Source organism: Micropterus dolomieu, linkage group LG06 (genome assembly GCF_021292245.1).
Source record: "Micropterus dolomieu isolate WLL.071019.BEF.003 ecotype Adirondacks linkage group LG06, ASM2129224v1, whole genome shotgun sequence".
Taxonomy (NCBI): Eukaryota; Metazoa; Chordata; class Actinopteri; order Centrarchiformes; family Centrarchidae; genus Micropterus; species Micropterus dolomieu.
The window spans coordinates 14,608,244-14,633,468 of record NC_060155.1 but is presented as its reverse complement, the minus strand read 5'-3'; the positions used below and the strand labels follow the sequence as shown (position 1 = coordinate 14,633,468).

Genomic DNA, 25,225 nt, shown 5'->3' with positions numbered 1-25,225 from the left:
TGCTTGAGAAATCTGGTTTATTAGGAACAATATGATCCCGCTAGCTTATCATGGATATAGCAGTAAACAACAAAACAATTCACTTTTTTTAAGTGCTACAGGTTTGTGATTATAGACATAAAACAGTAGCCTACCGCAACCATAGTGCCTACATTCATATATGCACAGAGAATATAAAAATCACATATTGCTGTTAACCAGTTCTTATTCCTGCTCATAAATCACCTCCTCTTTGTCTCTGACACATCACTAGGAGTATCACACACTGTGAGCTGTTGTTATGGGAATTGGGGGGTTTATGGTGATAACTGAGACAAGTCTGGCAGGTCAACATTTTACAGATAAGCACTGAGTCTTTACCGGAGCACAAAGTTGACAAAAGTTAAGCTGATATAGTACAGTATAGTACAGAGGCGACATGTATTCTCCTTAAGCTACTTTTTTTTTTAAATTAAAAGATCAATACAAGTTAACTTTGGTTTCCAGCTCTCTAGAACTATACTGTTAATCTGTGGCAGTTTAAGCTGTAAGTGAAAGTTAAAATGACATTATAGCAGCCTTAAGCCAACATTAATACGACACAGAAATTCACTTTTTATACATTTTTTCTTGTTATAATAGCAGCTAAGGGAAAAAATGTAGTTACAGTGTGATTCCATAGATAGAAAAAAGTGAAAAAACATTTTTTCATCAAAGTACTGTTAAAAAATCTGTGATCTGGTACCTCTCAATAAATAGAAAATGCAACTCCTTTGCTGTTATTTGTTATCTTCTACCCTATTCTGTTATAAATATGGTTACACACGGTGAATATTTATGTGTGGAGACAGTATCTTTCGTCCATGCAACAACAAAGTTGATGACAGGAAAGTAAAATAAATCACTTTTTCATAACCAACTTGCTAAGTACTGTGTACAACAAAATATTTTGGAGCATGTGGAGCTTTTCCATATTTTTTATCAGACTGTAACACAAGACAAACATCAATAAAACAGGCTGGAAGGAACAAATCAATGACTGAATGCATTTGCAGACCGGAGAGAAGGGACATCTCAGGTTCCAGCTCACGGGACACGCTGGCCTTAGCCCTAAACTGAAACCCTTCTGCCGTGGTGTTCCACTCAGTCATCTGTGGCGAGGCGAAGTTTTTCCTCAGTCCACGTCAACAGGCGTCTTTGTAAGAGTGGATTCTTGCGTTACAGAATCTCAGTGGGGCCTCGTCAGCTGGAGGACACGTGTTGACAGGGTCAGCTCAGAAACCTGGGTGAGCCCAAACAGTCTGACCACAAATGGACTGAGTTAAGAGTAAGAAAGCTGCAACAGAGGTAGAAAATAGAAAAGAACTGATAGCTCTTGGAGTTGCTTGGTGCTAATCTGTGATGATGCTTTTAAAGGGGAGTTATTTTAGCCTTGGAGCGGTCTCGTTCATGTCGCTTTGCTCGAGGAATGCACACTTAAAATCTGGTCCCTTTATGTTGCAGGGGCCTACTCTCTTCTTAAGACGCAAAATGCACTGTTTCTTTTACTTCTACCTCGGTCTTGTGTGCTGTGCTCAACATTCTTCTCAGTATATTCACCAACGTATGACTTTTTTCTGCAACAACAGGCTTCCTGGCATGTCTTTCACTCCTTGAAAAAAAGAATTCCATTCTCCTCTTTTTCTGCGGTAAAATTTCACAATTTGGGGTTTGGCGTGCTGCAAAAATTAAAACCAGCATAAAAATCGCAATCCGCTTTCAAAAATCTCTGCAAAAGAAAGATCGGCACAACTCAGTCTTCCACTGGCCCTTCCTCTACATACTAAAGGCCAGGGAGGGTATAATGGTGCACTGTGTTCAGAGTTCACTGGAGCTGTCTGAGGAGTGAAAGCAGTAGACACACAACTCGCTGGTTGTAGCAAGCTGTTTCCATTATACATTCTGAGCAGCTGTTCTGTGGAGGAAGTCCTTTGAAGGACGGCTTCAGGGGGGTAACTGGAGTCCACAGTTCAAACGGGGTTGTCACCCTAACAAGCAGGGGCGGGGCTGCGGCCTCTCCAGTGTGGGGCATCATTGTCCCTGCACCCCTATCATCAAGGCCTCCAAATAGAGGTCCCGCATGAGCTCTGACACATGCAACGTCTACACTAACACTCAACATTCATGCTATAACTAGTACAGAAGCAGGCAGAACAAAATAAAATCCTCTTTTCTCCTCAGCTGCACTCAGCTTAGTGTGATTACATCTAAGCTGCCTCTTTTCAAGACGTCCTTTGCTCCGTATGGGCTGTGCATCGGGGTTGCTTTAGTTGTTTTGATGTGTGTCTGTTTTGACGTGGAGGGGTGAAGAAGAGGGAGTTTTCTGAGAGAGGGCTTTGAAGAGAGCCAGATTCGGAATAGTCTGCAGGTTGTCTCTGAGGGGTCAGGGGCGCCTTTAAAAGGAAAAAAGAGAGGCACGAGGAAGAGGAGGAGGAGGATGAGAAAGAAAGTCACGCTGGTAGAAAGAGGGCTTGTTCACTTCTGTGTTAGGTATGCTCCGATGGTGAGGCTAGCTGCCCCAAGTGCAGCCAGACCGAAAACCGTCTTAATGGAGGGCCAGGAGCAACTGAAGATGGAGTCCCTCTGTCTGTCATACAGCTCCACAAAGGCATCCTGGGAGAGAGACAGGAAGAGAAAGACAGACTGTTAATTAGGCTGTCAAAGAATATGTTTACCTATGGGTGCGCTCTTGCATCAGTTGGTTATCTGATGGATGGAGTCTACAAGAAAACATCACACAGGATGAGGCGGTTTGTTCCTACTGAAGATGTAAAGTCTTAAAAAAAAAAAAAGGTCACAAATATATAACTTTATTTATTAAAAAAGGCTTAAGTAATTTGTAACAGTTGGGTACTGTATTATTTAACAAACATTAGTCAAACAGAAATAAATACTGCAGTTGTTGGGGACCATTTTCAGTGGTGGACTAATACACATTTGCTGCTCTAGTGAGTAGGCCTCTGTTGTTTAAAGAATTGGTTCACCAAAAAAACATTTTTTCTACCAGTGGAATTAGTAGCCATATAGAAAGTTTTTGTTTCACTTGGAGATTTGACAATGAAGGTGAACAGGATTTGTGGTGATCAGATCATTGAAAATGTGTGTTAAAAAATTCTAAAACATTTCTTACCCTGATTGCTTATACATGATCCACAGATCACTGTGGGGCTACTTTTTGGCAAAAGTTGCTTCTGAATTATTTAAAAGTGATATTCAAATGCTGTGAGCACTACACACATAGATCTGTCACCTATATCGTATTGGGGTGGCAGCCGAAATCTCAGGGGCAGATATTTCAAAATCTGAGCCAATAAAACTAAAATGACATACACCCAGACACATACACAAACTAGGCAAACATGAGAATCACCCATTCACAACTGCATATCAACAGATTTTGGTGAGCTTTTTAGCATGTGGACGAGCTCAGCAGCGTACAAGCATAAATATATTAATGTTACTCAGGGGGCCGTGCTTTCTGCTGCTAACAGGAGTTTTAAGAGATGTTTGTTACAAATTCATAATGTGCGTGTGTGTATGTAAAGTCTGTGGAGCAAATGCCATGGCTGTGTGTCGCAGACGAGGAAATACAGACATCTGCTCATAAGCAGCGACAGCAGGAACAGCTGGACAGGAAGTCATGGTGCTAAGCTCCTCACTCTCCCAAACACACACACACACACACACACACACACACACACACATAGATTATCTTGAACGAATAGAGTGCATTTTAGAGAGGTTAACAAGAGGATATATCAACAGTTTTCAACTGAATATAAACTCTTTTGTTCTGAAGCTAACCACATGAGTAGCAGTGTTGGAAGCTGTACATTTGAGCTCCTTTGATGCCTCTGTTTTTAACTGTACCTTGACCTTGATCTGTGAACAATAGTGAATTGTTAAGTTTAATTCACTACAACATTACTATCCCATGGGAATCTATTATAATTCTATTTGAATCTGTCTTGGTTTAACTCAATTTACCTACAGTAATTATGTTTTGTGTAATTCTAACTGGAATACATGCATTTTATTCAACCTTGATCTAGCAGAAGAAAAAACAGGTCATTGTACTCTTCTTTTTTTCCACAAGTGTCACATTTAAATATACAGTTTCCTTTTATCAAACAAAAGCCCACATAGGACTAAAAAAAGGAGACATCCATTCCGAAGTGCTGTGGGGAGACAAAAGTATTTCCTGTTTCCTTCTCCTCCCTTTCCGCCCTGTCGCATTCCTGAGGCTGGGGGCCAGTTGCTGTCACAGAGGAGGAAGGATCAGCAGTTTCTTCCCAGTTTAGACCCTCTGGTGTCAAAACACATTGCACTCTTAAATCAGCCGGCAAAATCTCTCAACTCCTTTCTCTCAACTCTTTAACTACATGGCATTTCCTTTGTTGCAGCTGAGCGTTTTTGATCATCTGGGGCTAAAACAAGACTAAGTTTCTACAGCCATGCTAGCAGCTCTGTGAGACTGAACTCTGACACAGCTGTGCTTGGGGCTAAATGCTAACATGGGCATACTAAGATGTTTGCAATGGCAACACAGGCATGCTAATTCTAGGCAAATGTTTACCATATTCACAACCCTAGTTTAGCATGTTAGCACGCTAACGTGCAAATTAACACTACGCACATGCCATTTGTTTTGCAGGATCATCAATATTATTACAGTTCATACTGAGGGGGACATGAATTTCTAAACTAAATTTTATGGAAATCCATCCGATAGTTGTTGAGAGATATATTTTTATATATTTCACTCAAAACCACAAATGTCAACCTCACGGTGATTCATCCTCTGGAACCATGAATGTCTGTACCAAAGTTTGTGCTCATCCATCTGGTGCATGTTGAAATATTTTACAGCATAAGTGGACACCAGTCCTTAGGATTTATCCTGTGGGGACCGTGAATGTGTGGAACAAAACTTCATGGCTATGCATATCAATCAATGTTTGAGATATTTCCATCTGGAACAAAGTGGTGGGCCAACCGACATTGCCATCTCTACAGGCATGCTGCTAGAATGGCTAACAATGGAAAACAAAATGTCAGATAGCTTTGTTCTAGAGAACTCTGAACAAGTCCTGTCTTTCAGTGATGATACCACCCCTTCCTTCCTTCCTCCTCCTCTCCAGGATTCAGGTATTAATTAGAGAACAAGCTCTTCAGTCAGACATCCAGCTGAGGGGAATGTGACAGTTGGCAAAAACACTGCCTCCATCTTTTTTCCCCACCTAGTCCAGGAAAATAACAGTTTGCTGAGGTTACAACAGCCACCGGGTCCAGCAGCAAGTGCATGTGACTGACCGCTTGCAAGGCTCGACAAAATGGCAAACTCATGATGCGTGTCCTCAATATGTCCCAGACAGTCGGCATAGATTATCATCTATTTAAGTCTGAAACAAAAGCGGGCCAATTACAGTAAGAGATTCATAAGTGCGGTGATGGATGTTTAAAAGAATCCCACAAGGACATGGACGGTAATAACTCCAGACTGACCCAAGGGAGAGCTGGGAAGCAGAGATAGAGAGGGGAGGGAGGGAGGGTGTCAGGTGGATATCATGAGACTGAGGCATGCTGCACTTCACCTCTAGGAACTTTATCACCCACTTGTTAGCAAGCAGTGCAGCCACAACCATGTGAGTATTGTGAAAAACAAACCTTTCTATTTTTTCTATTCTTCTTACCTCTCTCTCCCTCTTCCGCCTGTATTAACTATCATTATGAAAACCTGAGCCTTTGAAGACAGTAATAATAAGCAGCTGGCAAAGGACACAGAAGGTTGACAGGAACAGGAAAGGACAAAACATCTGCATTCATCACATCAACAAAAGACTTTATAATCCCCCAAAACTCATCTTATTGCCCTGCAGCAAACCATCTGCCATCGACAGCAGGTGTGCATCTGGGAAATAAAGTCCGGGCTGCAGTTCTCTACAGTATTCTTTTTTTATTTGGATCAATGGCTTTTTAAAGGTCAAAGCCGCCCTACAGAAGCCAAGAATCCAATGGGACAATGCCTAGCCAGGTTTACACACTCCCTTTCCTTCATTTTTACTGCACACAATGAATCCCTCCGAGAGACACATACAGAGTAAAGGAGTCAGACTGAACAGTGAGGACTTGAGAGGATCCCATACTCAGCCATGGGGTGGCAACTTGCTGCCTTCACTGTCATGGTTACCCAGGTTGGAAGCTTCACACATGATTTGTTTTTCCCACCAGCGGGAGAGAGACTGTCCTCGACCTCTGGCTTGTTTTTCACATGATTTAGACCTCTGGGTTTCGCTCAGTATCTTTCTTGTGGACTCAAAAAGATTTTACATTCTCGTCTTCCTCGGATGGCCTTACGCTATCTTAAAGGCAACAGGAAATACCAAATATTTGCCAGTTCCTTTGGGTATCCCCCTGATATTGGTAATGATCCCTCGACTTGTGTGGAGGATAATGAGTCATCTTGTGCGCTTGGCTAGCTCCGTTAAAACCCCAAGCAGCGCTTTGCCAAAACAGAAAAATGATTAGGCAGTCATCTCTGTTTTGGGACGGTTTTGTGGGTAATTGTGGGCAGACTCAGACTGAGAGAAAGGGATGTGGGTTAAAGTTCAGCTTGTAATTAAAGTGCCTGTTGTGGCTTTGATGCTATATTCACCTCTGAACTGAGCTTCTCCCCACGCTCTGTTTATTTCCTAAGCATTCACTTGGTAACATGCTTATAATATTGCATACGCTGCCGCTGCTGCCCCTCTTTGATTTTCTAATGAGATTCTTGCAGACTTCCCCGCAGCTAATTAAAGTCAAACAAAACTCTCATTTCAGGAGTCGAGCGGGAGTAATGGGAGATAAAAAAATGCACGGAAGGCATGAATGTCCTTTGTAATTGATCTGTTTTGAATCCATACCCAGATGCAAAAAAACACCCCTCTCCAAGCACAATAGGTGACAGGAGAGCAACCTCTTGTCTGGCAGCAGGTCAGGTTCAATCAAGTCTCCAGAGTGCCATCCATCGACTGGCTCGGCAAAAATGAGATGACGGAGGAGTTTGTTGCAATACTCATTATCCAGTGAAATCTCCCTGTGTCAGCACTGCCAGACAGCTTGGAGCTGAGGACACTGAGCCCTTCACCACACTGTGACAATACTGCAATACTTGGAAACAACAATCTCACAGCCAAGTGATGGCAAACTGGGTGGAAAGCTGTACAAATCTGGAAAATACGGCCAATCAATAGGCTACACAAACTTTTAGTGGATCAGACTAACAAAACAAAAATGCTTTTTGAAAAAACCTGTCTAGCATCCTTGATTTAAAACTGTATATGATTTAAATGAAGGATGCTGCTCAGATTTTTAACAAACAACTATACTATTTAAGGTGGGGTATGCAATTCTGTAACTAACGTTAGCTAGGTTGCGGGTCAGCAAACTTTCGTCACAGTTGCTGCTGCAAAGCTAACAGAGAGAGCGATACTGTGACAATACTGCAATACTAACAGAGAGCTAACAGAGGGGACGAGACTACAGACAGCGATACTGACAACCCTCCTGCTAGTATAGCTCACATCCCAACAACAGCATCTCCTGGCAAACTAGACAGTAAGCTGAATGTCCGTGGCAAGTCATTTAACATTACCTGACACACACATCATGGCTGGAATAGTGTTATGTAGCTTGGTCCGAGCCACTTTGTTTGCTTGCCATTTATATAGACAGGGCTGTGTACACACACCAGATTAGTTTTCGACACACACACAGAACGGACAGCTAGCAGACCGTGAGGGGATATTTGACAAAAAGACTGCATTGTATTAAAATCACATAACCCACCTTAAATTGATTAGTTGATCAACAGAAAATTATTTGGCTACAATTTTGCAAAAGCAATGGTTTGACATTTTGGAAAATCCGCTCATTCACTTTCTGGCAAAGGGTAAGATGTGAAATTTATTACCATTCTCATGTCTCATTCTCTGCCTGAAAACAGCACGTTTGTAGTCCAGCCACTGGACTACAGGCGCTAAATGCACCTCATATAACGCTCGCCTGAAAGCCTCACAGGAGAGATGAATAATTGTTCAAACTAAACCATGAATTTCATCTTTACATCAGGTCTTTTTATATATATCCACCCAAGGAATTAACAGCCTTTTAAATGGCCAGACAATATGATAACTGTGGAGTACTATCAGTCAGTCTGATAACGAGAAAATAAAAAGTGAGTCTGGACTTGAATCTAAAGAAATGAGAAACCTTTTTAATTTGCTTTCGCTCTGGGTGCCATTGACGACTCTGGTTTCATACTTGGCAATGTACTTTCATTGGACTCAACAGTAAAGGGAGAAACAGATTCGACGTTCGATGCTACCCTAAAGGCTCATAAATATTCAAATCTGCGTCAGTGGCAGGAGCATTTGTGTGTTTACAAAACAGCCCGCTCTCCCGTGGGAGTGAGCCTGCTCTACTGGAACATGAAACGTGATCGCCAGTAAATCACCCACACTCCTCATGACACTCGTTTTTTTATTGTCTCCATTTTTCATTGTCTAAACCGTCAGATAAATGAGGACTGTGACTTTACACATGAGACTTTGGTTTCTTTGGAGACAAATAACGCTTCACTTGGTTTTGATCCCATCAAGGAAGCAGGAGGAGGAGGAGGAGGAGAACCACTAGAGTTAAATTGTCCAATTTGTGCAGCAGCATCTAGCTTTGTTGGAGTACAAACAGATTTTGAACTGACAAACATTGCTATTTGCTTAACCTTGACTGAGCAGTTATATGATCCTCGCGGGCCCTTTATTCTTGTTGAGCCCATCGATTTTTATTGAACCGCTTTGATCCAACATGAAATGAAGGACTGGGTGACCTTGCAGGCTCAAGAGAGGTAAGAGCGAGTGGATGGATGCGGACTGTGTTTGCTCTCCTCCTGCGCTCCTGGTTTATCGGCATCTCTGCACACCTTACTGAAGCTGAGTATATCATTTACAATCAGTCGCCTCAGCATGAAGAGCAAGGAGACTTCAAAGCAAAGGGAGAGAGACGATCATTTTCTCTCACAATAAATCAGACAACCTCTGCAGCCCATTTGATATGTTTCTTTCATTCTTTGAAATAAGCCAGTTCTGTGATTTTGACCTTGAAACCTATTTCAGCCTCAACAACTGATCCAAAATCCTTCACAGTTGCCAAAACTCGGCACAATGGCTTTCTCAAATTGATAGAATGTAGCTGAAAGGGGCTGTCTGCAGTGAGCCCGTCCGGCCCGCAGCGAAGGAGGAAGTGACAATAGTTGAACCGGACAGAGGCGGCAAGACTAGTGCTGCTATAAATATCATGAGGCTTCATGTGAGCTCCTGGTTCAGGGCTGCCTGATCTAATAAAACAACCCTCATCTCTGCTGCTCGCCCCATTTAAAAGGCCACCAATGACGCGCAAGAGCAGAGGAGAGAATGGAAAAGGGCTGCTGACTCATCATCCACACTTGTGCAGGCTGGTGTGTTTGGAGTGCATTAAACCTGGCTAGAGTGGCTTTCCAGTAAAGACAGGATGTCTGCCACTTGGGAGTCTAATAGCTCTGTGTCCTCTCCAAGGAAGCCTTGCATAGCACATCGACTGTTCCAGTGACGCGCTTGTGGCTTCAAAAAATCCATGTAACCCTGTGGAAGCCAAATAACTGTGGTGCTTTTTTTAAGACCGCTTCTGGGTTTTTATGTCCAGATTTCGCAGTGAGGAATGCGTGGGCACTTGTACAAAAGGCCACTTGGTAAATTAGAGTACTACCTGTGACATTTAAAACACAGAAAACATGCATAAAGCACTCATGTGGACAAAAAGGCAATGCCGTGTTTCACATTCACTCCGCAGTTTGGGTTAATGATTAAACACAGAGGTAAAACTTTCACATTTCAAACTCTTCTATCAGCTTTAAATCAGCTTTGGATTGCTGTGTACAGGAACCAGAGCACCTCTTACTTTGGCAAAATAAACAAGTGTGGGAGCCCCCCCACCCCCATTGCTGAACCGCTCTGCCTGATTGGTTTAGATAGAAACCTCAGATAGAGGCCGTGGGAACCAGAAGATTCCCAGGTGGCCAGTTGCTTCTCCTGTGACAAACAGAGCCCATGGGAGAGGCTCATTTCCTGTGACAGGAGCGGCACACTGCTTCAAGCCTTAAAAGTCATGTCCACTGACCCCTTAAGACCTTGAGACCACACAACCAACTTCTCAAATGCAGCCGAGCTGAAAATAGACTGAATGATCTGAACAACTAACTCAATAGAACAACTACTGTATACTGTCCTTTTATGGCGTATTTATTTATTTATAGAAGCTGCTAAGTTCAGTGGTTTGCTCTAAACTGCATCTCGTTGTATTTTATGTGCAATGACAAAGTCTCTATCTATCTATGGTGTTATGAATGGGACGTGTGGGAATATAATCTACAGCATATTTGATGTGCAGCGCCTGTGGTGGCTGATTGTTCTGAACATTACCCAAGATATGAAATCATTTGGTTTGGGATTTTTTTTGAAATGGCGCAATCAGCTTTTACATTGTTGTGTTTCTTTTTCAAGCCCTGACGTAACAGAATTACACAATCCTGATGTTTTCAGGCAGCAGTGATTGTGTAAGTCTTTTTAAAAGAGCTTGACAGTTCAGTTAGTGTTAGGTCACATCCTGTGCCAGACGCTGCTGGGATGACATCACTGTCTGGTTTGAGACTATGGCGTCTCTGTGGCAGAGCCAAGTATGGTTAAATCACAGACTCTGTGCGGGTAACTAGGGAAAGACTAGAGGCAAGCCAAACATGTAGTCATACTAATACCGTGGAGAAAATGGTGGGGGTGGGGGTGCAGCAGTGGAGAGCTCCAGTTGGTTAGACACTGTAACTAAGAGATTTGTATTTGTTTTGAACCATTAACTGACTCCTAAATCTTAGCTCCAGGTCTAAGAAAAAGAAAACTGTAACACAAGGGCGAGTTTTATGTTCACAAAAAGTGGGAATGTTGTGATTTTTCCTTTGATGAAGCCCAAAGTTACCCCTGTAATTCAGGAAGCCATGCCAAACAAATCGGGTGTAATATCACCTAATAGAGAATTAAACATGCCAGGGAAGGAGAAAGCATTAGAACATCAAAGCTAGACGCACAGTGCCTCTCATAGTCTCCTCTTTCATCCAGGAGACGTCTTGTAAAGTCGCTAAATGAAAGCTTGTCGGTTTTTGGCAACAAGATATTGGAGCAGTTTACGTGATTGGAGTAGATGCAGGCCAGGTTTCAGGTTCAGCAGTGTTCTCCGTGTACCCATGTAAATGAGAGAGGCCACAGTCTGGGACAGGGCACGAGCATAGATCTCAGATGTCCGATAATGTCACAGGAAACAATCATCTGTTTGAGGTGCAACTCCCTCTGGAACACCTTTGAAGTGGGGAGAAGGGGAGCCGAACCACAATGAAGATTTTCCACAAAGTCAAACTGAAGGCATCTACTGCCAGTAACAGAAAGTAACTATGTACATTCACTCAAGTACTGTGCTTAAGTACATTTAAATGGATTTGTACTTTACGTCATTTCTATTTTTTCCACTACATTTATCTGACACCTGTGGTAAGATTTTGCCTTAAAACAGATCATAAGCTTATAAAATACAATTAATTTTCACCAATTAAACAAATGGTTCTCAATCATTCTGGTTTGCGACCCCTTAAATAAAAGCAGTGTGTAGCTGGGGCTATGAGTTGACACCAAAGAGACATTTCCCGCCCTAAACCTCTCATACGGTTACTGTTTAAGGCCTAAAGACATCAAATAATCCAATATTTCATAAAAAAACCACCAAATATAAGAGGGAAATCCAAACAAGTTATACATATTTGTGTAGAAGAACTTTATTTTTATTTTTTTTCTCTCCAATGAATCATCCGATTACTCCCTCAATTTATCAGAAGGGCCCAATCCCTAGTTTGGGAACTGCTGGACTGAACTAGGAAACTGTCTATAAAGTAGCTCCACCCCGACCAGCTGCAAACAGTATAATGCTACGTATGCATTGATGGATCAGTATAACACAATCTAAATATACCAATATATCAGTCACACAATTTTTCTACATAATGAGTACTTTTCATACTTTAAGTACATATACCCGATATTCATTACATACTACTACTTAAAGCCCCTGAAAACGTACTGTGAATTCTTCAGTGTTTGTCTACTTTTTAGCAACAAAAACATTCATAATTAAATGAGCAAAATTCTAAGTTAAAGTTCACAAAAAAACATCTAAGGATTGATCAGAACTGATTGGCAGTTTCCTGGCACATAAACAAACAAACATAACTGTTCTAGCTTTGGGAGAAAATTGTGTGTTCATGTAGGATCACTTATAGTAAGAAGCTGATAAAAAAACATGTTCTCATGGCCTTTAATTAATTAATTAATGAAAGACCTTTATTTGTAATGGCATATTCCTGGTGTTATGCTGGTAATGTTAATGTCAGTCTATCCTGTGTGGAGCATGAGGGCATTTTGAAACGGGGAGAATGAAGATAAAGAACTCAGACATTCTCGTCCTGGCTGAGAAAACTTTTTTCCTCCCTCCCCTTTCTCTTCTCAGGCTGGGAATACTGGGAAAAAGTTCAATGACCTCTCTCAGGCAACCAGCTGATTTTCATCCAGGGGGAGAGGAATGAGAGGAATGCATTGATGTGTGGAAACAAACAACTGCACTGTGTGTGCCCGAGAGGCCTGATTTGAGAAAGAATGAACCTTGAGATAACCAAGTCCACTGCAAGGAACACAGCTACACCACACCCTTGCATTATGTAATTTAAAAACTACATTTAAATCCTTTTCAGAAATAGATGTATGTAATAAAAGTCCTAATCAAGTAGCTAAAAGCCGGGGTGGACACCACTTTAATTCCTGTTTCTTTATCCTGTTTCTTCAGTCTGAGCTCAATGTGACTCACAGAGACCTTGGAGAGAGCTGTTTTGTGCTGCACGCTTTTAAAAAACGTCCAATTGTTTGAACTATCTGGAGCAGGTTGGCTCACTCGGAGCTGTGTGACCTTCCCTGTCTGTATATAGAGACCAAAGGGAAATAAGCACAGCCTACCTGATGAATGATAATAAGTTGCCTATTGTGATACTGAAGGTCTTTGGTGAAAATGTGTAGAAAGCTAATAAGGCACATGTCAGTGTCATAATGGAGGAGTTTTTATTTTATTTTTGGCATTTTCCCCCTGGAATAATCCATGGAAAATGTCATTAGTGGTATTCAGTGACTGTTGTGATGCTGCAGTGCAGTGAATATAAGAATAAACAGCCTCAAACTGAACATTGCATCATACATGAACAAAAATGGATGCATATTGAACCCTGGCTGTTAAAAATGTTATTTTTTTTCTTTTTCTTTTGTGCTATGTAATGCCCATGTGGATGTTTCACGAGTAGATTTCTCTGCTTTCCCGGTCAGCAGATGGATCAGCTGAGAATCAGATGATTGTTGAGTCAGATGACTTTAACAGGCAACTTTATCCAAGATTGCTCTATAAATTTCTATGGCGTGAGCTAATCCTACTTCTCCGACTCTCTGCTAACTGCATGGACTCCAATGAAATCAAACCCTACTCTTTGCTCTTCTAGCTTTGGTCTTTCAACCCTGGTGGTCTCATCATACTTTGCTAACCATCAATACTTTTTTCCCTGGCAATTACCGTGGCAGCCGTGACCTGGCTACAGCCCATGTGGCTAAGAAAGACTGGACTGCCTGTTTATAGCTTTATAAGCCTCCTCTACTTGCTTGCCCTTCCTCCTCCTCCTCCTCAACCCTGTTAGCCTCACCTCTTGATCAAAGACACCTTATGAAGTCCAGACATTTCATCCAGTACCTTACCCACTGTCCTACCTGGAGTGCAGGAATGTGGACTCACATTAATTCAAATCGGGAAACATTGAAGGTCGAGGGGTGTGAGTGCCTGTCATGATAGATTGGGCGGTATCAGAAAATGAGTTTGCAAAGCTAGCTGATAGTTAAAGATTTTTTTTTTATTTTTACAATGGTATCTTGAAATTCTGTTGACTAAATGAGAGAAAAACATACTTTTTGGGCTCTTTCTTCTTCTTCTTCTTTTTTTTATTACATTTTTTACCACCAAGTGCCACAAAATGTAAAAGATAAATGAAGCACTTTATATGTCAATTTGCAGAGTTAATTAAAATTCTGGTTAAATTTGCCGACATGAGACCGGTCTAGACCTGTTATAGTTAACGCTCCTCTATAAAGCAAAATGGTGCCTGACATAACTGCAGCCAGGCATCATAAAACATTTGCTCTCATAGGTCACAAGATGATTGCATCCTTAGAACATACACAGGCATAAAGCATTACTGTATTGTCAAAAAAGACCAGAAATCCTGAACAAAATAGCTAAGAAGAAAAGGAATCACTGTCAGTTCTGCTGCTTTCAATTCTCCCTGTTTTCTTTGAAGTATCTGTCATTATTTGAAGTTGTAATGACAGCCCAACAACCAATTAAAGGCAGCACACCTTCAGAGTAGACCCAGTGAAATTGATGTAATATAATGCCGTGGCAGTACTCGGTTTGCCCCTGCCGGCAAGATATCCCTGTCAGAAGTAGCATGCAGTAGTAGTCCTCTGAAAACAGCAGGGGTCATCTGTGACAGCGACAAAATGTCTGTTCACTGCAGCATGCGGAAAGAATCTGGTTGCATGTTTGGGTGGACATCAAGAGTTCAGGATGGCGAAGGAGTTTCATGAACACTGATCACCGCCGTGAAACACCACGTGGCAGCAGCCACGTTCCCTTGGCAAAGCTTTTATCTTCCAAACATCAGAATCGTTTTCTCTGCACTTCAAACCTAATCAGTCGCCATCAAAGGTGACTGCCAACAGGGTGGTGCCGTGTGAGCTTTACCTGGAGTGGGAGCACGCGCACACACACACACACACACACACACACACACACACACACACACACACACTCCAGTTGAAAGCCGTCAACATGACAGCAAGTGCTAAAACATCTCACCAAGGTCTTTCCACAGAGACACTTTGGATAAATTGCCTTCATATGCAACATGGTATACTGGTATACTGCATTAATTGGGTCTTTGCTCTGAGATACCAACACAAACCATCGGAAATGCTCAATCAATACAACATAGTCAAAGTGATATCCGAGCAATGGCTGACCTCACTCAGTGTCCACTGAAACAGATCAGATTTCCGGAGGCTCTGCTGGCAAAAATCACATTGGGGAGAGGGTCTAGAGAATTATTTACCCCAGACCTCCATGGATGAGGCAGAGAAATCTATTTACCATTATCTGGCTGTTGTCATTTTTTGGGGAGGGCATGTACTCAGCATTTCAGAGAAGAGCCAATAATGGCTTGCTGTTTGTTAATGGCCAGTGCTGTGGCTAGTTGCACCGGGAAATCCCGGCGGAGACGGTAGTGGTGTGTTTGTGTGTGTGTGTGTGTGTGTGTGTGTGTGTGTGTGTGTGTGTGTGTGTGTGTGTGTGTGTGTGTGTGTGTGTGTGTGTGTGTGTGTGTTGAGGCTGAATGGCACAGCTAACAGGAAGCTAAGCACCCCGGGGCCATCTGCTCTCTGCCATGGCTCACATGTCACCCTGTGACAACACAGCATTATTGATTCACACTACCACATCCGCTTCTGTGTGTACACGCCGATGTGCCACAGAATATGTGTGTATATAGATGCGAGTGAGTGTATACCCAGCTATTTTGTGGACAGCTAATAACTGATTTGCACCAGTACATCCGCTTCTGTGTTTGCCTGTCTGCGAGTGCATATAAACTATATAAACCTTAAAGGGTCAGTTAACTTATAAAAAAAACACAGTTTCATTTCAGTTTCAGTTTCAGTTTAAAAGCTACAACAGCCCATTTTTTTTAATCAAATGATGATTTGGGATGCCGCTGATGAGAACTGACCAGGGAATTATTGCCTGCAGTTTTCCTCAGCTCTATGGGCATTTTAGCATCTTTCAGTTTGTTGTTTTTGTTTCTACAACTTTATTGTTTTGGTGCCCTCTCACCACTCGTGATGCTCTGGCATCATTTTCAGCTGCAGCAGACAGATTATTTGTTTAACAAAAAAGCTCTAGCAACCCACTGGATGCTACCTGCTCAGTACCAAACAGCCGACACAGTTAGCAACTTGAAGGTGACATAGTGTAGCAGCATGTGCAGCTAAAGAGATAGATATATCCTTTAGGCGTTGGTGGAGACCAAAACGGAACCAAAAGCAGAGTGAATATTGAACTTAAAATTAATCAGGTTGCCAGATGGATGAGCTCAAATGAATGCTAGTGTTACTCTGTGTGTGCTAAATGTGTAAATAGTCAATGGGCAATAGGTGATAATATGTCAATTTCGCATTTACAGCTTGTTTTGTTGGCACCAAGAGGCCAAAACATGGGTAATTACTGCTTCACAATCTTGCTGGTATTGAGTCTTCTGCCACAACCACAGGACAGTAGAAAGTTAACGGAAATATTTTAATCATCAGCATAAAAAACAATGAACTTGAAACAAGTTACCAGAAACAATGTCACGGGTACCCAGGCAACAGGCTCTCTCTTTGTGAACCAGAAAGTCATTTAGGAGACAATTTCAGCTGCATTTCAGAGCAGTGGCCATTGTTGCTCTAATTGAGAATATCAAATCTCTTTTAAAACCCTTTTGGGGGTTTGTCCCAAAAATATCTACAGTACCCAGACAATGGGAGGAACTGTTTAACCTTGCCCTATATTGATATGCTGCGCAGCTAGCAAGGGTGTGCCCACTGGCAAAGTCAATTTGCGTCTCAGAAGGCTCCTCATTATCCAGCTCCCACCATGACAGGAAAGGTGGAAAACTCTTTTATCTACTATCTGAAATGGTTCATTAGGACATTTCTTTCATGAAGATTGGTGGCGGTGCCTGTGATGGTGAACGCGATGATAGCACAGAAGCAAACAGGGCAGGGATTTATGTGCAACATGACAATTAAAGGACCACACGGGAGCAGTGATGGTAACACTTCTATATTTAGAGGCCTCTCACATGTCCCTGCATTTTTTAAGAATCTGGAACGTTACCTGACACTAAAAGCCAGAGCTCAGGGTATTAGTGTGTCATTTGTGATGGGCTTGGCACATGTACATATGTAAATGAGTTTATGGTGGTGGAATAGGAGACAGGGGGAGAAAGAAGTGAGAAAAAAAGACGGGAATAAGAAGAGGTAATCTCTCAAACGGAGTTCAGACAGCATTTGGGGTTGTACTTGAGGGACATCCATTTAGTGTCCGAGTTTATCTACACCATATAAATTATTCATCAGTGTGTGTTCTGACTGGGATAGTGGTGCTTTTAAACAGCTCAGGCACGTGTCCCTCATGAAACAGGAAAACAGCAGGTTGAGGTGAGTACTGATTTGAACTAAATAAGAAAAGGAAACACAATCAAATGGCTGACTTCACAAACACCAATCTGTAGGCCCACGTGGCCCCAGAGGCCTACATATAGAATTTGTGAGCGACATAATAAACTAACAGAAACCACACACACACGTCAGCACACAAACCGCCTAAAGTGGTTCCTGAATGAGCTCAGCTGACATGACCGTCCAACAACAAAATCAGCCGCACCCTTCATCGGCCACTCAGGAAAGAAACACCCAGGTCGTCCCCCATTATTTATTTACATTCGCTGTTACCCAGCAGACATTCCTCCAGCTCTCCTGAGGAGACCCAGAAATAAGCACACTTCGACTGGGTGGAGGATCCTCTGGAGACAAGTGATGTCGTGGAAATTGGAACAGCACTCACAAAGCACCAGAATTATGTTGAAGAAACTGTAATAGAACCGTATTTCTGTGCTAATCGTGTTGTTAAAGTGACTTCCATTCAAGGTGCACATTTCTGCTGTGTTCATGAAATGCTTGGCATGCGTGAAATGGTAAAGAATGACATAAACATGACATAAGTGTCATGTCAGGTTGAAAAGAGAATAACAAAATGTGTGACGTTACATTCAAGTTTTCAGTATAATAAAAATCCTTTTGTTTGGGTGAATTTAGCTTTAGAGAGACAGTGTGTTACTCTGTCTTCATGATAACAATATAATTAAGACTGACAGCATGTCAGCAGTTTGAGGATCCACTTGATTTTATTGTTAAAAGAACTGCAGATCAAACTTTGAATAAATTATTCAAAGAACCGTATCTAGCTGCAACAAAACCTTACGTTTGTTATTCTATGTAGTGAAAGGCTGTCGGCTGATAAGGCAAAGTAGGCGTTGCTCTTTCTGTAACAAGATGCACTTGGTTTTTAGTGTAAATGGCCACAAAAGGTTGTTTGTGAATACTGTTGTGGCAGGCATTTGTGCAGGCAAGGACATGGATAGACAAATTATATCTCTTTTTGTAGCTAAGATGAAAAGTAATTTAGGTCATAATGTTAGATTATAAGTGATCTAAAAAACTGACCAAAGTAGTTTATTGACACTCAAACTGCTCTACATGAACTCTGCTTTTCTCACACAGGGCAATTCTGGAACAAAGGTCTTTGTGCTTTGAGCATCTCCGAGACCCAGATAGCAGAGAGGTTAGAGATCTCTCCAGGCCTGTTCCTGAAAGAAAGCATTCATGTCAGACTGATTCAAAGAGTTTGGGCCCAGAACTGCCTGCGTCTGTAGGAAATGTTTCTGAGATTACAGTTGCTCGGCTGATGGGTGTAAACACAGTGGCAGATGGCGAGCGACTGAGGCCTGCGCAGCAAAAGGGGTACAGTACAGGGGAAAAATCTTGGCTGCTCCTTGCCACACTGAGCTCTTTTGTGGTGTACAGTCTCCATTACAGAGCCCAGAGCTCCACATCAAGAGATAACATTGTTGTCAAAATCTCCAAAAACTCAGCCTTAGTTACAGACATTTTTTCACTTCTCCAGCAGTGAAATTTTGTAGTTATTTCTCTGTTTTGAAATGACTGGTGGGAGGGGAAAACCCCTAAATGCTATTTGCATGAGTAATTGTTTATTCCTCTGATTGTAGAAAAAAAAAAAAACACACTCTAATTTTGTGTGGCCAGACTGATAAACAACTACTAATTAGCAAATGAAAAGGAAACAACTGACTGTGACAGCACGTGTTGTGAACAGAGAACATTTCTGGCTCAGAACGGATGGATCAATCACAACTTTTAGAGCTCATTACACTGTAAAAGCCTGTCTCCTCAAACGTAGCTTTCCTTTCACTGTCAATACAGCCTGTTTTGTGTTAGGAGAACAGTTGAAAAGCCATGTGAAAAATACCCAAGAACACTTCCAGAACATTGCCCCAGTATTGACTTGACTTGAAATTGGATGTAAGTGAGATCTCACCGGATTTTTCTTTTGTTTGTTTTTTGCTTTCCCATGAGTGGCTGCATGTGCCTCCTTTGTGAGTGAGTTTGTTAGGGATTTTTTTCCTCCTCTGCTCTGCCGACATGTCACCTATATGGAGATTAATGACTTCCTTGCTGTCTCAGATCCATTCAGCCTCAACAACGGAAGAGAGGGACGCAGCCAGATGCCCGCCACACCGTAGCAACATGCAGATCCCACCCGTTGGCGAGCGGATTGTGCTCAAGGAATCCCCCACAGGACAGACCCAACCCAAGCCAATTTACATTGTCTTCTCCTCAAAGACACACAGACACGCACCTGTAACACACAGAAACAGGCCACCTGGCTAGCAGCATTCCTCAGACACTCAATCCTGTTGTTTGAGACTGCAGAAAGGTCAGGTGTTTTAACTCCTTCTTCTTGTCCACCACATCAAAATAAGACAGTGGCTCTGTAAAGCTGTACAGAGCTAAATGCCAACGTTAGCATGCTAACATGATCACAATGGCAATGCTAACATGCTGCTGTTTAGAAGGTAAGTTAATCATGTTTGTCGTCTTAGTGTAACATGTAATCATGCCAACATTTGCAGTAGCTGAGACTAATGGGAATATCATTAGTTTTAGTTATTTGATCATAAACCAAAATATTAGAAAATTTTAAATGTTGACCTAATAATGGTGCCAAATGAAAGACTTGAGACCAGACCAATCTCATGGTGGTACTACAGGTTAAATAAGGGGATTACCAAATTCAGTAGGATTAATCCTCTGGGGACAATGAATGTCTGTACAAAATTTCATAGCAATTCATTCAATAGGTGTTGACAGTTTTCAGTTTGGACCAAAGAAATTCATTTCTCAACATTATATCTTTAGCTGTTCTCACTTAGCCTTCCAAAATTGTGAAACCACTGTGCTCCATGCTGCCTCCGCAGCCAGTCAAACATCTGAGGTCAAGCATGTAATTTCAGAAGTCGGACGCCGTCTGCCACTTTGTTCAATCACTAGGTATTTACTGTGAGTGCCTGTAAATAAACACAGGTGCACCGTGTGTGAGGTTGCAGCCTAAATGCAATTGTCCCCTGATGAGAGCAATTTCTGCCACCACAAAAGGATGAATTTATACAGGTGGAGAAAACTGAGCGTTAAGGACAATGAAAGGACAGTGTTTTACATCTCGGAGTTTGGGAAGTAATCAGTGCAGAAGGGAGCTATTTTGAATCCAGCTGGGTTTTGAAAAATACAGTAACTGCTTTGTTATTTCTGAAGGGCAGATAGTTTTGTTGAACTAAAAGAATATTTGACTCACCGGTGATGCCTAGACTCAACAACGATTAGTGGGCACTCCTATTTTGGGCTCAAATGGTCTCAAAAACAACAGGAAACAGGGTGGCCGATAGAAAACTGTTTCCACACCACTCTCACATGTCAAAATGTCAGTAATAGGATGATTAGCCCCCACCTTTGTTTGTAATGGTGGTGGAAAACACAAGACTCACCTCTTGCTCACAATAACACAATGGAGAGTGTAAGTGACCATAAACAAAAGCTGTCTAACCACATTATAACTATTTTTATTCAATGTCTTCATAGTAAGCTGTGTAAACTCAATTAAGAAAAATAATGTATCATTATAGTCCTTGCCTTCACAGAGCCATTGTGATAGAAACATAAAATGTGTTTTATCCAGATTCCTCTAAGATCCACCTGGCAGATGGTGGATGAAATGAACGAAATATATATGACCCATATGTAACCTTGAAAATGTGTGGCCCCAAAATGGATCAAAACCCTCCAGAAAGTCCAAGATGAGTAGATTCGAGATCACAAATATATCACATTTGGACCACAATCTAATCAAATCTTTCACACTAAAACAGATTGGTTGCCAGATTATATCCAAACAGTGGTAACCATTTTTGGTGCCGTCACTACCAAGACACTGTGGTCGAGGCCTTAGGTTTTCTGGGAATATGTTTTAGCAACAGGGGGTATTCTCTATGAATGATGCTATTTCCAGAGGAGAATTTGATTCCTGGCAATATAGAGAAGGCTTTGAAACTGCATTTAGTGAATCAAATGTAGATAATTTAAGAGAATAATAAATAAAATGAAAAACATCTGAATGATTAAAGCATGTATATCATATCCACCTTCAACAAGTACATAATGAGAATAGTTTACTCTTGCATCCTTTGCACTCTGATCACTGCACTATTTGTCAATATGTTTAAATTGTTTTGTTCATAGTGTGTATATTAGTGTTGTCTACTCTGTAGTTTGTGTCTGATTTTATTTTATTATTATTTTATTATTGTGTTATGGTATTATTGTATAAGTAAGCACATCGTGAGCAATGTACAATCCTGAGTCAAATTCCTCGTATGTGTACACATACCTGGCAATAAAACTGATTCTGATGTTTGTTTTTTGATGCATCTGCTCAGATTTGTTTGGGAGTGAGGGGACTCACAACCTCAGAATCTCTAAAATCCTGGCAACAGCCGTGAGACCCACTCAGGGGGAGATGTCTGATAAGAAATCACAGCAACTTGCGGCCTGGATGGATATTTCAGGCAGAAATCAGAACAAAATCAACAAACCTTCAGTTGCTATATACACCAAAGAAACCTTTAGATGCAAGAGCAACTGCAAACAACCTTTTTGGCACATGCTGAATGATACAGTGACATTTCTATATTTCACTAGCCAACAAGTCAATAAAAAGGAGAAGCTGAATTTTGCAAACCCCATCTAGAGCACAGACAAAGCTCTGTATCTGCAGTGTCAGTTATTAAATGTCAGGTAATAACTGAAACACACACACACACACACACACACACACCCACACCCCTCAGGAAATTCCCCACCTGAACAGCATTCAAATCATTATATAAATCACCAGTGTCTGTTATACTCCTATCTGTCTATGCTGAAGCTCAAAACATTCAACGTATTATCCCACATGAGCCAACACGAATATATTTTGCGTCAAATTGTTTAAGCGCCTAGTTTGAGCCTACATAAATTTGGATATGGTTTCAGTACTGCGAGCAGAAATCCTCCAAAACGACCCAAAGTGGAAACATACGCTTTCAAATAATCTCGAATAATCCTCTGGATTAAAAGACTGTACTCTCTCTCTAAAGTGGACGCAGAGTAGCAGAGATACAGTCATCTCCGCCCAACTGGAAAACATAGACTATGATGATGACCTACATTATTGTGTGGTGGGCACAGGCTCCAGAGACCTCGAGCAAGCATCTCGGCAGCCCAAAAAGCAGACAAAAGAGTTCCAACCTAGATGCACAGAGAACTGTATGTTAAACACAGTGGCTGCAGATTAGCGTTCTGTGTTCCTGCAGGGCCCTCCCTCTGTTGCCTGCCTTTGATATGTGGCACAACCTGCCACCTCCGGGGGCAAGGCAAACTCAAGGGGAATGTTAAATGGTCCCTCCCTTTGAGATGAAATGTTCAATATGAATCATTGATGAACCCCCAACCCACCCACCCACAATTTCTGATACCTTCTGGCTAAAATAACCCAGCAGCACAAATGTTATGTTCTTATTAAGAGCACCCCTGCTAATTAGAGGCTAATTCAAGGCAGATTGGTTTAATAGTTGTTGAGGAGCACAAAAGAGGCGACTACTATGCTCTTCATTGGATAAGGAGAATAGTTGCAAAAATGGATATAATATTGCACTTTTTTTCAAATTCAACTCTCTTTTTCTGTGAATGAATATGTGTGTATACACAGGTAAAGGCAGATTGTAGATGTCTCTCCACATTAGTACCTGAAGTTTATGTGTCATGTAGATGTGCAGAAAAAGGGCCCCATAGCACAAACCTGTTGTGCAATGCCCAGAGGCCCAAACACATTAATTCAATAGTTTTCTGTTTGCTGACATGTGTCTGACCTCCTCCCTCCTGCTAAAACCAAGACCAAATGCATCACATCACCGCAGTACTCCAGCAATTTGCAACATAAAGCTTGAGGTACAGGTAAATGTTGAAATTTGACATTCAATTCTTCTTAGTGTGGTGCTTAAGAATTAATGAAGCTTTAATTCTCCCCGGATTATAGGCCTACTGGCCTGCCCCCTCCTCGCCATGACAGCAGCATGGCGGCCACTGGCTCTACAGTTGACAAGGCGGGCTAGAGCGTAGGGAGGTGTGACAGAGCACGCTGTCTTATTGGTCAAGTAAGCTTGACAGCCACCATGAATAGCCAATAAGAGCTGCTCATAAGTGAGGCCGCCCATCAGGAACGTTCTTGCTGCCGTGCGTAATGGGCAGTGAGAAATTGAATTCTTATTAATGATCAGCCACAGCTGTGGTTTCGATATTAAGTCACATCGGAATGCACTTTTTGATCTCAGTTAAACATTTGAACTCTGACTGAATTTATTGATTAAAACCTCTTCAATCAGAGCAAAGGAGGACTTGTGCGCCCCCGTGGCACACAACTGCAAAGCGCTCAACTACACGGAATCAGACCTACCCATCCCCCGTTATCTTGTATCCAGCTGTTCAGAGGTCCGTTTAAGTACTCTGTCATCCACTCCGCGATGTTGTCCACCTGTGGGGTCATCCCCTCCTTCGCCACGCACTCCACGCACACCGTGCCCCCGAACTCGAAGAAAGCGATAATCCGGCCCCAGTTCACTCCGTCCCGGAACAGTTCGTCTATCACCTCGGCAAACCTTCTCTGCGCCGTGGTGGAGGTGAGATACAGCTGCCGCGACATCTCCGTGAAGTCCGGCTGGTATAGTCTTTCAAGTTCATCTCCAGCCTCGCGCAGGACTCTGTGGATGGCGGCGTGCGGGTCGGACTGGGGGAGCCGTTTGCAGAGGTGGGCGATGCTCTCGCTGTCAGGCCCGGTGCTGTCTTCACGGCACCGGCGGACCAAAGTCGGTGGAGGGGCAACTATTGACCCATTATTAGCAGCATCTTCATCCCGGACATCGTCAAATCCCCACACGTAGCCCTGTTTGGAGAGTTTATGGCAGATGTACTTTTCCACAATGTTGCGATTACACTCGTTGGCCATTTCGGCTGAATTTGGCACTTTATATAGACAGATTCTGTCCTAAATAACATGCATTATGATCGAATGTGCGCACTGCAAAACGCACAGCACAGGGTTCATCCAAAACTCGATTATATTCAAATATAAGCAATTCAACGAGCAGTCCCGCGCAGGGAGAAAATGCTTCGTGAGTTGAAGAAAAGCCCTTGATTAAAACTGCGCAGACAAACGTTTCAAAAGTCGAAAAATACCGAATCCGTGTCAGCAGCAGTCTTCATTTCCAGAATCCTTGGAGGGACATTGGCGACCTTCTCTTTGCACAGTAATCCAATATGCGGAAGAGGTTTGGAGTAGTGTTGATCTATTCCTGTGCACATCACCCAGACGTGGATGTGTTGCAAATAAAAACATGAATCAAGTCCAAAGTTGTACGCGCCTGAAGGGGCTTTGAACGCCGCCAACTATTTTAGCGGCGTTTACGCACAACAAGGCGCGGGACCGTGAGCCAGACAAGGTCGGACTGAGTACTCTTCCACGATTGCTCCTCATATCCTCCTTAGCAGCTCCCTGCCCACCGCTAGTGGGCCGCACTCGACTAGTGAGGTATTCCTGACGTCAACTACGCAAAGTCATTCCTTTGGCTGCGCTCGGTGCACACGAAGAACTGCACTAAAATCATTCATAGCTCATATTCTCATGATTGCATGTTTAAACCATCAATTTTAGGAGTGAAATCCTTACAATTTCACCCATGTTTACCCAG

The 25,225-nt window shown here is 42.3% G+C and overlaps 1 protein-coding gene across 1 annotated transcript; it reads right to left on the bottom strand.

The window, feature by feature from the left end:
* On the bottom strand, window positions 1-24,994 carry bcl2b (BCL2 apoptosis regulator b). The gene is made up of 2 exons (XM_046052277.1): window positions 23,935-24,994; window positions 1-2,631 (listed from the first exon to the last, which is right to left on the bottom strand). The coding sequence occupies exons 1-2, from the start codon at window positions 24,481-24,483 to the stop codon at window positions 2,494-2,496; spliced, it is 687 nt and encodes a 228-aa protein (XP_045908233.1). The 5' UTR covers window positions 24,484-24,994; the 3' UTR covers window positions 1-2,493.
* Between the last annotated feature and the right edge of the window lie 231 nt (window positions 24,995-25,225).

Excerpts from the sequence above, each read along its gene's own strand:
- bcl2b (XM_046052277.1), bottom strand. The coding sequence starts at position 24,483 with ATGGCCAACGAGTGTAATCGCAACATTGTGGAAAAGTACATCTGCCAT. Across the intron at positions 2,632-23,934 it reads TACAAGATAACGGGGGATGG|GATGCCTTTGTGGAGCTGTA; the intron begins GTAGGTCTGATT and ends TCTCTCTCCCAG.